The 14,568-nt window shown below is 42.3% G+C and overlaps 1 protein-coding gene across 1 annotated transcript in view; it reads left to right on the forward strand.

The window, feature by feature from the left end:
* ANKH (ANKH inorganic pyrophosphate transport regulator) overlaps positions 1-10,172 on the forward strand; it is a 107,074-nt gene extending 96,902 nt beyond the window's left edge. The window contains exon 12 of the mRNA XM_071454028.1: positions 596-10,172. Within this exon, the coding sequence (XP_071310129.1) occupies positions 596-712 (117 nt within the window). The 3' untranslated portion in view covers positions 713-10,172. The remainder of the gene's footprint in view (positions 1-595) is intronic.
* Positions 10,173-14,568: the final 4,396 nt, after the last annotated feature.

A 14,568-nucleotide genomic window follows, 5' to 3' on the forward strand; every position in this document is an offset into this window, starting at 1 on the left:
CTTCTTAGCTTTACTAATCCAGGACATCCTGGATGAATCATAGGACTCTTGAATGACCTCCTGCTCCTGCTGGCCAAAAATATTCTAATATTACTTTGCTTTGCTGAGGCAAGAGATCACAGTGGATCAGCAACACTAAGAAAAGCCGGAATGCTCACATCTTGTAAAATTCCTGAAGTTTGACATTTGAGAAATTAGGTTGCCACCTCACCTCCCTCCCGAGAGAAGCTTTTCTTCTCTCACATTTTGTTTTCCTTCCTTTTTTTAAATAAGAAGTCTGTGATGTAAAAGATTCCAGATGCTCTCTTCCCTCCAGTCTTGCTGAAGCCTGTTTTGGATGTCGCTTAGCATAAGAAATGCCTGATTGCATTTATGTTAGAAAGGAGAAAACTGAGCCCCAGAAAGGCTACAGAAATCTTCTACGTTAAGCCAAGTCGTTAGTGGCAAGCCACAAATATGACACAAATATTCTAGTTTTTAATAACATACTCTAACAGACCATATTCTCACCTCACTTCTCCCAGTGTCCAAAGCTGATGGGAGTGCGTTCATGCACAATTTACTGATAGGTTTCTGGATGCTTGTTTCAATCTAGAAAAAGAAGAGGAATGAGAATGAGACAGCTGCAGAAGGTGAAGACTCTGCAATGACCGACATGCCTCACACGGAGGAAATGACAGACATCGTAGAAATGAGAGAAGAGAATGAATAATAAATGGGATGCAATTGTTCTCTGCAGGGACGATTGGAGTGACGCTTCAGCATCTTGTCGTCTCTCATACTTTTTTGTTTGTTCGTTTTTATTTTTGTAATAAAGAGGCCTTGATTTAAAAGGTTTCAGATAAATTCTCTAGCATACTGAGTATGCTCTCACTGATGAGGGACCTAAAAAGAGGTCTTTGCTTCTTTTTTTTCTTTTTTTTTTCCAATTGAATTTTTTTTTTCCTCACTCCATGCAAGCGTAAAAGATACAATTGCATCACTGTAGAGTCTTCCTTACTTATGCATCCACCTTCTCTGGACAATCTGCATTTGTCAACCAAAGCCCTGCTCCTGTGCGCCTGTGTGTGTGCGGACCTGCGCTCGCACACGCACACTGCCACATGCCACTGGCTCAATGCTACTGCCATAACCCCACTCCCTCCCCTCTCTCCTTCTCCTTCCTTTTCTTGATGAGAAATGGAAAAGAAGTTTGGAATACAGAGCTTTATTTTACTTGCTTGAAAATGACTTTGCTACATAAACTAATATACTATGGTGAACTATATCTTTTTGTTTGGCCTCATCACTAGAGCTTATACTGCACAGGGTACAAGACAGGGAGGAACGTGGGAGTCTCCACATAAATAGTGGAGAAAAACAGGTTCCTCTCTCATATTGAAAGTGTGTGGATGTGTATATACACACACAGGTACATGAACAGAGACATATATATATATCTTTATATATATATATATGCATATGATAAATAAAATCACAGGACAAGAACTCTATTTAGCTTTCATTCCATCAGAAAGATAGTAATCTTTTGAAAAATATAAACATTTAATTCAGAATTTTCTTGAATCATTAAGTCCCACCTTACATATAATTTTCTTTAGGAAAAAAACATGCACTTTCCTCTTGTGAAGAGGGTGATGGCAACTGATAGACTTTGACTGTATTTGAATAAAACAAAAATAAATATTGACAAGCTTTACCAAAGTTCTTGTCCACTGACCTAACTTTAATTTTTAAAGGTTGATTTGTTCTCTATAATTATTTCTGGTGCCTCTATATTAAAAAAGAGTAAGATCAGATAACATATGCAGGATACCATGCTATATAACATTACTAGACATAGTTCCATGAATTTTTTTATATAGAGATGTACACGTACTCACATGTGTGTGCATGTGTATATATAGTTCTATACACATGCACGCACACGCACAGAGAAATGTATGTTTTGCTATAATGTATTTACCTATGCAGTAGGTCAAAATCCATGTGGTGAAGCTCAAGTACTGATGGTCCTCCAAGCTGGAAATTAGGGGCTTTGATGATCTGTTGGCTCTCAAGGCAGCGTTGTGTGGGGGCCAGGAGCCATCCACGCGAGCCCTGCGGAGCTGTGCTTGTGGCTGGAGTGCGCCTTAAATACAGCATGAGGTCAGGTGGGAGACTCAGGTTGGGTGGAAATCAAGGCTGTGTAAGAGGTGAGGGAAGCAGGGAGGTTTTGGGAGCCACCAATGCTGCTGTGGCAGCAGTTTGTGTTTCTGTGCTCTTCTGTGTTTGGCTGCGGGGCAGCGCTTGTTACTGGTCTGTAGTAGCTTGGGTCCTTTCAGATTTAATCATGTCAGAGTCTGGAAACCATGATCCTCCGTCCTATATCCATAAATCAATTAATTTAAACCTTATTTAGTAAAATTATATTTTTCTAAGTTGTGGAAATTATTATTTAATTGTGGACAAATTCTGTTTCTAGATTTATTTGCCAGGTAGTCCCAGCAGTCAGAGAACTGATCAAAACTAAACATTACTTTAAATGTTTTATCAGTATATGTGTATGTAGACATACACATGTGTATAAATATATATATATATATTGTATATTATGTACATTTATTTTAAACTACAATACGTTTCCTATTTTTCCAAGTTCAGCTAAAAATGTCTCTACAAAACTACTGAGTTGACTAGTAACCAGTTATGGCCGTCATGAAAGACATTGTATCAATGAACTTTACATTTTATTGGAAAGATTTGTACCAATTTGTTACATATGCAAATACAATAAGAAAAAAATTCAGAAATTACTGTGTTAACTGACAGATTTGCTAAATCAGTTTATGGTTAATGAGCAGTGGTGCTGGGAGGGTAAGACTAAAATCAGTAACCATGTTTGCTGTGTCACCACAGGGTAAATACTTTTTGACACTAGAGTAAAACAATTTTTTTTAAAAAAACCCTCAGACAAATTAATGTGTGCAGGATGTAAACTGTACACAGTCATGAATACAGGTTCTCAGACAGGTTCTCATATGTATATAAGGTGTATATAGACAGTCACAGATCACAGTGACCATTTGAGGTCTCCTCTATTCATGTAGTTTTGGTTTCTCCAGTACATTTGTCTCCAAGTCCACAAGATGCAGTTTTTCAGGAACTGTAGAGATGAAGCAGGAAAATATTTTTGTGTAATGTGTGCGTTTCTTTTGGTACATGACTAAAATTCAAACAGCAGTACTTTTGAAGAATTTTGAGCCTTACCAGTGTAGGTTTCAAGGTAATGATTGCACCATAAAGTAAAAATTTGAAAACAAAGGACAACACTGAGGCTTGTACTTTAGATAAAAAAACCCCAGATTTTTAAAAATTAATTTTTGGTCATACAGAGCTAAACTAATAGCACTATAAAAGATAAATTTTCAATTATGTGTGTATTACTTACTAGTCCTTTACTTTGCAAGATACTGAGGGAGCACAGGAGTGGTGAAATTTGGGCAAGAATTGAAGCAGAGACATAAGGACATGTGCATTGCATCTCTTTCTGCTTCCTGCAGGTCATGTATTTCTTTACATTTCTCTGCTGGATTAACAAAATGTGATGACATTTCTGCAGGGAGCGAGTCCCAGCCAGCCCCTCGTGCTGGTCCCGCTGGTGGGCAGGCAGGGTGTCAGCGAGGAGGGATTTCTCCCTCTGTCCCTGGCAGACACTGGACTTGCTTCTGGGACTGTTGGCAGGAGCTTCAGCAACCTGCTGAAACCTCCTGCTGCTTGTTAGTGGCAAATTGAGCTGGGCTGGTGAAGCAGCCAGTGTGATGGGCTGCAGGCTGGGAGTGGGCAGACATCCTCTGTACCAAAGCCCCAGTCAGAGCATCACTGACAGTGTCTCTGTCAGGAGATGCTGGCACATGCCCTGTCCTGCACTTCCTCCTTTCCAAATGTACTTCCTTGAGTTCTAGTGCAATGGCTTAGCTGTGTCTCTCTTGTGCTGTTGCTTATGAAATGGTTATCTATCTCTGTGGTAATTATTTTGCAATAGAAACCTGTCCTGTTTCTGTGTCAGAGAGCTGGAGCACGGTCATCTCAGTGAATTCATGTGGAGACTTGGCCTTTCCAGACTGCATTACACAATCAAAGTTACAATAAAAAGAGAAAAAAAAGTTGATCTGCATCTTACATCTTGTATTGCAGAGCAGCTCGCGCAGAGGGAAATAAGGGCAGAACACAGATAAGCTGTGGATTAATGTTCCTCAGCTTTTAATAAGTACATAAAATTGTGTTAATGTGTCTTGAGCTTTCCTTTTTCAGAATTAAGAGAAAACATTGCAGGTTTTTCCCCCTCCCTGCCCTAAGCAAGCTCTCATGCTCACCATGCACAGACTTGATGGACAAAGCTCTGCATCTCTGGGCCGGTGCCCGAAGCCATGTGGGTGCAGCAGCGCATTCCCAGGCCTGGGACATCCTGCTCCCCTTCCCCTGGCACAGCTGCTCCACACAGGAGGGCTCAGATCCCTGCTTCTTTAGATAGAGCCGCCCTAAGTGAGAGCATTGGGTAAGTAACAGAGAAGTCTTTTTGTTTTCCACTCATTTTGCTGCTAAATATTTCCTTTGAGCAGGAGATTTATATCTGGCTCCTGCTCGGTGTTCCACCGATTCTGCAGCCAGGGAGGAGCAGCCCCAGACGGAGGCTTGGCTGATGAATGCAGCTGATTCAGGGCAGGCCACGGCCCACGAACAGAAACCCTTTGAAGGCAGGAGCGCCTTCTTTTATGGGATGGCGCCTCGTGCTTAGAAAAAGGCAGAAAGGATGGATGCTTCAGTCAGGGCAGCCAGAGGCGTCGGGCACGGCTCTGTGCTGGGCTGCAGGCTGGCAAGGGGAAGGGAGCATCCCGCGCTTTCGGCATCCCAGCCCCCTGCTGGAGAAGTGCAGGACACTGCAGGGCAGGATGGGCTCCGCCTCTCAGCCAGGGCCTGTGGTTGTGCAGGGTTGGCAGAGGCTCGAGTGCAGCTGGTTGCTTCCTGGGGACAGTGGCAGTAACCCTTGGAAAGCCTTGGGATTTGTGTATGGGTGTGGTGTGTATAGGAGAGTGCTGCGCAGGCAAGTTTGTTATGACCTTTGAATAGTTCCTTGGAACGAGAGTTCAAGTCTAAACATGATGTGGGACTAATACTATGCCATTTTTTAAATTTGCAATTTAAGCTACACAAAAGAGTAAACGAAACAGCAGACCATCATGTTTTACCATTAAGCTAAAACATGATTTAGATTAGTGAGCTGGAATGGGAGAGAAAGAGGACATGTTGAAAATTGTACCGATATTGCATATCCCTCCTAAAGACAGCAGCATGGTGTGGAGAGGAGGGAATCAAAGGGCAGAAAACACCATTTCCCTTTCAGCTGCCCTGGAGAGGACTGAGGATGAGGAGCAGTGTGTCTGTGTAACACCACTTCCTCCTTCCCAGTAGAGGAGCCTTCAGAGACAGGAGTGTGAAACACCTTTGAAGATGATTCAAGCAGAAATAAACCAGCATACAGGTTTTATAATGTGCAGTAGGGAGGTGTCTTCCAGTTTCTGAGTAACTGACAGGGCTGCACTGGGGAAATATTACTTAAGTATTAATTAAACATGAGAAAATGATTGCAATTTTGGTAGCAAATTGGCATGTCCCAAATACCAGCTTAACCATAAAATGATAGGATTCCCTTCCCTAGTTCATGTTTGGCTTTCTACTGAGTACAGCAAACCATCTATTTTGAAGGGAGTAAGGTCCTGTGGAGGTGTTGCAGTGCAGAACAGGCTGTGGGGACTTGTGGTAGAGTCCCAGGTAGGAAGAGGAGCTCTCAATTTGTTCTGTGCCCTGCAACACACTATATAGGAGCCTGGCAGCATTGTGAAACAAGGCAGAATTGTCAGCTTAGCAGCAAACTGGGTCCAAGCATGGTCACAAGCTACAGCAGCCCTGCAGAGCAGCAGGAGGGCATGGGATGCAGGGCAGCCCTGGCTCCAAGCTCAAGCAGCTTGTGTGGATTTGCTTTGGAGAGCCAAGTTCAATTGTCAGTGCATAGATGCAATCCTCAGCAAAACCAGTGCCAGACCTCTCAGTAATTGGCACCTTCTGAACAAAAAGCCAAAGACAAAGTACGGGGTCAGAGAGATCGAGCTTTAGGCTCGGCTTGGAGCACAGACTTGCACAGAAGGGCATTTTGGCTGCAGTTCCTGCAAATTAATTGTAGGGTTAGAGAATGAGCTTCAGTCTCCACATTTCATAACCATGACATCCAATCCATCTCAGTAAAACAGAAGGATGGCCCTCTATTTCTAGGTGCTCTTTTGTCTGTAATCCCGAGGGGAAACTTTTCTTTAGTTTTACCAGACCTTGTCACTGCTCAAATCAATTTATTAGTTTTACCTCATTATTTTCTGTCATTCGAAGTCCAGTGTCTTCAGATATTTCCTCATTTTCTTCTGAAGGTTCCTGCTAGGCTTATTTTGTGTGTTGGCATTTTGAGAAGAAAAATGTAATCGTCATGCTGACTGAATGTCAACTAATGCTGTGATTAAAAAGTAGCTTACAACAAAAGTCTTCTTTGATGGACTGTTTTTTACTTCACATTTGCTAAGCTGGAAAGGAGAGTCAAAAAGTAGAAGGAATTGGGGGGAATCTTTAGCTAAAATCAAGAATTAAATGAGTTAATTCAAGTTAATTTCTTAACTCCAGCCACCTTGTGACTTCCTAGTGAAAACCTTTATCCAGACTATTCCAGCAAAGTTAGCAGTGCATCCAGGAACAGCACAGAATAGTTTGAGACATGCAGGTTTTGTGTATTTCACAACTGAATGTATAATGAATTGAAAAGTCTGATTAACAGGGTAATCCATTAGGTTTTAAATTCATCTGGACATGAGCAGCCTGGTCCAGTATCAAGGCAGCCCTGCTTTGAATGGAGGGGGACTTAGCAAGAAAACTGCCTGCAATCCACTTACAACCTAAATTGTTCTCTGATTCAACCAGGAACCTAGAGAGGTCCCTTCATCTTAAAGGACTTAAGATTGCTTGCCTTTTTTTAGGCTTTCAGTTCAGGATTGAGAGACAGTGCCTAACAGGGCCTTCAATGTAGATATGTAAGCAAAAATGTTGAGCTGCACAGATTCTTTTGCCGATGAAAAAACTCTGGTATTGCAGAGCCAGCTTTACAGTGCCCTCCCACCCTCTGGAAGCCCACAATGAGAGCAAAGCAAAAACAAGCAAAACAAAAACAAACAACATTGTATCTGCAGACAAAGTATTTGAGTACTGTACTGCACTTCTCCCATTAACTCTCTAAGCAAAACTGCCTGGAAACAGAAAGCAATTGCACTTATTACCTGCTCCTCCCACCTCTCTTCATGTGCATTACTCAGCATTTAAAAAAAAGCTACCCTTTCCCCTAACTCCCTTTTGTAATCAAGGTAATGCAAAGTAAATACTTACATTTATGTAATAGAATGGCTTGGCCTGCCTGTAAATGAGAGCATATAAATCCCCTCTTAGGAATGGATGTAAAAATTGGAACAGCAGCTTTATCCATAATTCATTAAAAAACCCACAACAAAAATGCAAAGAAAAAATTGCAGAACTGGGAAAAAAATTTCATTAACTTTTAAGGAAACTATTGCCTGGGTGGCAAGTAAGGTGTATGTGCACATGCAGAAAACAGAGCCTGGAACTAACATTCATTGCTCAACTTTGTAGTTTGCTCTCCAAAGCAAATGTAACTCTGCTTTTGTGCCTATTATGATGAACAAAAAATCCCTCCTAAGCTGTAATGAAACAATTGGAAGGCTACAGGCAATAAATTAACTGGTTACTTAGATCAACTGATTTTATCCACCAACTTTGCAGGCACCACAAAACTGCAAAAGCAAAATCTCGAAAAAAGTTAAAGATACCTATTTTTGTAGATGACATTTCCTTGCTTATTACCATCAGCAACTTTTTCACTTGGTTTAATAAAATTATTTGCAATATCTTTGTATATTTTTAAAAAGCAAATGCACAGGATGCAAGGCTTAACTTGTGTTTCAAATGGCAGAAACAGCCCCCACTATCATAGAGGCAATCAAGCTCAGATCATGTCAGGTTTTGATCTTTCAGAACATTGCTCTGTCTGCTCCCTTATTTTAGATAATTTAGGTTATTTTGTGGTGTTACTGCCTCTGCCTTAGTTTTGTGAAGCCAAACACCTATGGAGGGTTTGTGATAAGAGACTTGAAGTTGGGATTGCAAGCAATGTCAAAGCCCCCTGCAATGCCTGTGCTGTTTGACAGGGATTTTACCACCACACTCCACAGAAATTCAAAGTGGACTTGACTCTCTCAGGTGGAATGGCTGAAATGCATTTCATGGGGTTTGGGCAGCACAGCCCAGCAGCATTCCCTTTGAGAAAGACTTGTTTCCCCTACATGGGACAGAAAGCTTCTGAGAGTGCCTGAGGAGGAGCACATGTGAGTGCAGAGGACTGAGTGTGTGCATGTGGACAGACGGACAGGTGGCTGCAAATGAAAGAGCTGAAGTGTCTTTTGCAAGCACCCTGCACTCTGTTACCCTGCAAGGACCATACTGGAGGGCAAAGAGAGCAAGAAGCCCTTCATCTGTCATCTTTAGTGAAAGCTTCTCTGGCATTTAAAGGTTACTGGGCATCTTAGTAGATCCCAGTTACTAGAGAAACACCAACTTTGTAGGGCTAGGAGCACAGCAGAGAGCAAACTTTGCTGCACCTTTTGCAGTGCAGAAGCCAGTGCCACACAGCCCTCTCTCTCCAACTTTGCACCCTTGAGCAGGCCAGCCACAAGGTCAGTCTAGAAGGAAACTACCAATGTTGAACAGCACCTAAAGTAGCAGCCAAGAACTGTTTTCTCTTCCCAGCAGGAAGTCATCATGGAGAAGAACCAAACCATGTAGCTCCCTGTGTAACTCCCAGGAAGTCTCAGTTCTGAGGCAGTTTCTGAGCAAAGATAGCTTTGGCCACATCATGCAAGGTCAGACTGCACCACTTGTAAGATGATACTACAAGCACAGAGGGTTTTCCAATCTCAGAGGGGTGCTATAAGGATAACAGTCACTAATGCTGGTGAAATATGCTTGGATACTACAGGGAACAGTGTCACAGAAATGCCTAAAAATACTGAATTCATCTTTGCATGTTCTAATTGTGCCTTTGGGTTCTCTAAAATTGACTTGTTTTTAGTTTTACAGAAATACTTTTGGAATTGAGAGTGAGAAGCAGTATCCTAAAAAAAGGCAACCCAAAATCTAAAGACTCTTGCTCAGGAAAGAGGGGAAAGGAAGTTTGGGAGCCTCATTTCTTCCCAGCCTGGCCCTCTGACCATGGATTATTCTGCAGGACAACATCTTGTTCTGTTCTCAGCAGGCTAACTGCTGAAAGAGGCAAAAGCAGTAGCTAGCCACACTTGGCCAAAGTTGCCCTGAGATTAGGGTCAATTCTCTATCAACACACTTCTGTAGAGAAAAGGCCTCATTTTTCAGTTTGTTCCTATAATTTGAAGGTAAATCTGAGAACTAGGCAAATACATATTTCACCTGAGAGGTATCAGTGGGTTTTAATTTCTTTTAGAATATCTTTCAGCATCAACATCAGATTCTTTCTTAGGATAAAGCTGTCTTTATGAAAGCAGTGTGCCTAATAGCCATCCTCGACTACTTAAACAAGTCAATTTTGCAAGGACTGTAGCTGTCAAGCCAGAGCACTGTTTGGAACTACAGTACAGGGATCCTAGATTTTAAATGAAATGTTACCTCATGCATCATTTTCTATCATACTTGTAGAATTCCAGGTAGTTTATCTCAAAATAAATGTTGCTTTCTGTAATTTGTACACATGCTAAAGCTGCTGGTATGTTTTTTTAATGACTGTTCTGCTCTGCTTTAAACATGTGGGTTTTCTTTAAACAAAAATGAAGGCTAAAACTTTGTACATTTTTAAAATGACTGCTAAGGTCAGAAGTATAAAAGTATATGTTGCATTAAAATCGAGTGCTGTTTATGTATTTAACATAGATGTACGTTTTTGCATTGTTAAAAAGAATGATTCCATGCTTTCTTTGAGGGGGATCTGTGCTCCAATATTGTCTGATAGCTTTCATATTCTAATTACTTTAATTAAAGTTCTAACAGTTTGCATATGATTCATGATTCTGATTTCTTCTGTTTTATTAAATCTGATAACCTGACATGGTCTAAAATGCTCTTCTCATTTGGAACAAGGAAAATATACCTCCTGGTGAGAAATTAATCCAACACTCAAACTGTTTTTGAATTACAAGCATGATGCTGCCAACCACAAGGTCTTAACTTGAAGTTAATGAAATCCAAAGGTATCCATAAAATGATGCAAGAAAAGCTCTTTATTTCTACAAAGCCTCCAAGTGTCGTTGATATGGAAATACCAAGGCCAGAATATTTTTTCCATACCAAATCAAATACTTTTGTCATTCCTGTTAAAACAGACACTTAGTATTTAAAGGGAGAGCATTATTCTCATCAGGCCAAGGCAAACTCAGGTGTCAGGAGAAGATTCATCCATCTGGCTGGTCACCAAAGCTGTCCTTATGAAGCTGCAAAAGCATTCTTAATCAAATATATTTTTTTTATTTTGATCACATTCCTTAAGTATTCACAAATGACCAAATGTGAGCCACTCAGAGCCAGTGAGAAGACTGGCTTTTAGTGTTTTGACACTTGAGCAGCCACTGGTTTTAAAATGGTCTTGGAGAGGTACCAATGTAAGACTTTGCCCATGACCCCTTGAGATCCTGGTGCCTCAGCTCTCCTCACACTGGCCCACAGCAGAGAAATCCAGCCTTCGGGTTTCCTGCACCTTGTTGGCCCCTCAGTTCCTGCCTGTTACTCCTTGTCTCCTCCCTTAGGGGCTCCATGACCACCCTCTCATGTCCCTGGCATCTGTGAAGGGCTGGGAAACAGCTCTCTTTCTCCTGGACCTTGGTGCAGGGCTGTCCAGGGGACATTCAGAGAGCCCTGAGCTGGCTCTCACCATGCCCAGCTCCCCCTTCCCGCTCTCCAGCCATGGCTGCAGAGAGGATTGCTTATGTCTAGTCATGTTCCTGTCTGAGAGCAGGAGGGCTGAGCAGAGCAGAGGACACATTCAGGGTACCTACACCAGCAAATGATCTGTCTCTGCCCCACTCCCAGGCATGGGCTCACTGGCTGCTGGCACGGCTGTCCCAGCACGTGTCCATGCACAGAGCGGTCCCTGACCTACCCGAGCTCTCCCTGCCCAGAGCACTGCCCCTGCAGGAGGCCATGCTAAAAAATAAAAGTAAAAAATAAAATAAAATAGAAAAAGGGAGCTTGGATAGGGGTCAGAAAAAGATACTGCCCTTGTGCTGTTCATGAGGCCAGACCAAGGGAGAAAACATCCCATGGCTCGGGAGGCCAGAGCCTGTTTGGAACAGGTTTGAGAATTGCTGCCACACTGCTTCCTCTTGAGCAGACTGAGTGAGCAAGGCCAAATAGCACAGAGTCACATGGTAGCCAGTTTGACCTTTCTCAAACGAAGCTTTCTCTTTCAGGGACTTTGTAGGCTTTATTTCACTCTTCTGAAGCAGGGAAAAAGTAAGACATGCAGTATGAGAGCAGAAGGGAGCAGAAACCTCACCATTGCCTGAAAGTGACACTTCTGAATGAGGATGTGTTGGATGACCACAGCAAACACTCTCCCTGCACGTTCCAGTCCCTGCAACATGCATGGAGAACCACAGGGAGGAAAACCAAAGCCTGAGTGCTGTTTGACAACCCAGGAGAAAGCCAAGCAGCCTCTACACTGGCTGTTCTGCAGCTGTGAGAAATGGGCCTCCTTCCTCTAGGTGACATAAAAGCTGTGTCTCGTGAGCAGACATTTTCCTGGCAGCTGGAACCAGTGCTCCCAAACTTACAGCCAGAATAGATTGCTCTGTGCTGAGCCCACCTGCCATACACAGGTGGTAAATTCCCACATCCTCCAGTGCAGCATTTCTTTAAAGTACATGGAGTTTTGGTGGCAAGCCCCACCCATGATAACAGTCCTCACAGTGAAATAGGATGCCTTCCCAACTGCAGATCTTACACCTTCTCTCCTAGCTCCCCAAAAGAAACTTCACACCATTATTTCCTTTGAATTTTCCATGCTGTTGTTTTACATATTTCTGGGAAGGCAGACACACCCAAATGAGCTTCCATGGGATGGGGTGTTGGGATTATATTGATACCTGGACCTTTCATACCTCATGCCTTACAAACAAGGTGATTGTTGAAGCTATCACAGATTTGCTTTAAACATCCCTAAGCACTGCTCCAGTTAATTTTTCATTTTCCTTTTTTTTTTTAATACCTTCTAGAATGCACTATTTTGTGTAATTAAAAGAGGTTTTATGTTTGCAATATATGTTTGATGAGACAAAATCCAGAACATCTGAGCAAAGGGAGCTCTAAAGAGGGCTCCTCTATAAATGAACTCTGAGGAAGAACTTGGCTGTCTAAAAGCAATGTTAATATTAGGTACTAAAAGCTAGTACACAACAGTCATGTGATATTACGCTGGGGTAATACCTGCAGGAGGTGCAGGAGGCCAGTGATGCTCTGAGTGGGTGTTTGCTGGGAAGGATCTTAGGGAGCCTGAATGGAAGATGAGAATCTGAGGCTCACAGGAGACAGCTTGTCTTGCCACTGTGCAAGTGTTATTTAAACAAGGGAAATAAACTATGAACTCACTGAAATTTGGTTTAGTTGTAAACCCTCCGTTTCCTCTATGTTTTCAACCCTATTAGCTAAGCAGCTCGACAATGACCCCTGAGAAGAAATTTTATTGGCTCTTCTGTCTCCCTTTTGAATATGAACTCAAAAAACATGCTCAGGTGAGAGAACAGAAATTGCTCTAAACTGCTGCTTGCTGGCTTCCTGAAAGTAACACAATCCTCCAGAATGCAAGTGCATTCATGATGCAGTTCACTGGCACAGAAGCTGAAGTTTGGCAGCAAGAGATGAACCTGCCTAGGAGGGGCAAGAAGCAGTGTCTCAGCCAAGCTCTTACTCTCAGCTCTGCAGAACCACTCCTTGAGCAAAATACCAGGTCTCCTGTACAAAACAAAGGCCAAAATGTTATGTAATACTGAAAAAAAAAATTAAAGTAGAGGGCCTGGAAAGAGTTTAAGTGAAATGGACACATTTTGCAAGGTTATGTCCCATCCTGTACATTCTCCTTGCTCAATGTAATTTATTATTTCTCTTACCCTTTACACAAAACCAAAAAAATTCTTATGATGCAGAAGACACTCATAAACAGTAATGACAACAGTAATAGTTCAGCAAGTGGTCCATCTCTAAATATATAGCCTATTCAGTTTTACACTGAGTATGTCTTTTACCTAGAAATAATTATCATTTCATTAACAGCAGTACAGGCAATAATATTCTGTTATTCAAGGTACTTTAAATCTTTGTATCTCAGCTACAACTAATTTTTTTTTCCCTTTATAATAAGGACAGTAAAAATAAATTATGCTTTGTGCACCTTCAACTGCAGTTGGAAACTAACAGGTTTCTACTTCTTAAAAGTTATTTGATTCACTCTTGGATAATGTGAGAATCCAACCCACCATTTCTCACCATACATCATTTTTGACACTATGAAGCCTCATGCTTGTGAAGCAGGAATAGGTTATCCCAGAACCACTGCTCAGGATTCACTGTCACAGAGTGATTCTGACTGTGAAGACTCACATGCCTCAATACATCACATGAAGGTTTGGATGAATGCATTAAAAAAAGCCAGATACTCAGCAGCCAAAGAGAGGGCTTGCTACAAATTTCAACTCCTACTAGCAGATTCTTATTCTAGGTGTAAAACAGATTAACTACTTGATATTCAAAAAGCTAAAAATGTAAAGGCATGAAAAATCTCAAGTTTCTTATCACTTCTTTTCACAGTCTTCCACGTCTTCAAAATGTCTTTCACCTATCTATGCACTAAAAACTTCGACTTATATATCCTGCCATGCAAGTCTCTCAGGCTGATGCTGCTAAACCCGGGTCTTTTGAGATCACTGGATCACAAGGCAAAGATCAGTAGATCACTAGGTCACAAGGCAAAGCATTTTGGCCATACCGTACTTCCTCAGCACGGTCGGTGTTTGTGTATCGGCACCGCGCTCTGCATTTGCGGGAGCACCACGGTGAAGTGACAAGCCAGCAGAAGCCCTGGCTGTGTCTCGGCAAGGAAAGCAAGGAAGGGCTGCGGGTGCCGCCAGCTGGGCTGTCCCCTGGCCTGCAGGGACACCTGGTGACAGACCGGGAAGGAAGGGTAGGCTCGCCGTGCGGTGGTGCGGGACCGGGCGAGGCGCTCCTGGGCTCCCCTGCAAAAGCACTGCGAGCCGGGGGCAGCTGCGGGCCGGAGGTGAGCATCTCCAGTGAAAGGTCTGTGAAACACCGTAAGACTGTTTCAGAAGGAGGGCACTTGTTTCATTTTTCTTATTTTTTCCCCTTTTCTTTGTCTTTCTTTTTTTTTAATCTAAGATGTATGAGGCACAA

Source organism: Agelaius tricolor, unplaced genomic scaffold (genome assembly GCF_023055355.1).
Source record: "Agelaius tricolor isolate 1412-34295 unplaced genomic scaffold, bAgeTri1.0.p SCAF_2, whole genome shotgun sequence".
Taxonomy (NCBI): Eukaryota; Metazoa; Chordata; class Aves; order Passeriformes; family Icteridae; genus Agelaius; species Agelaius tricolor.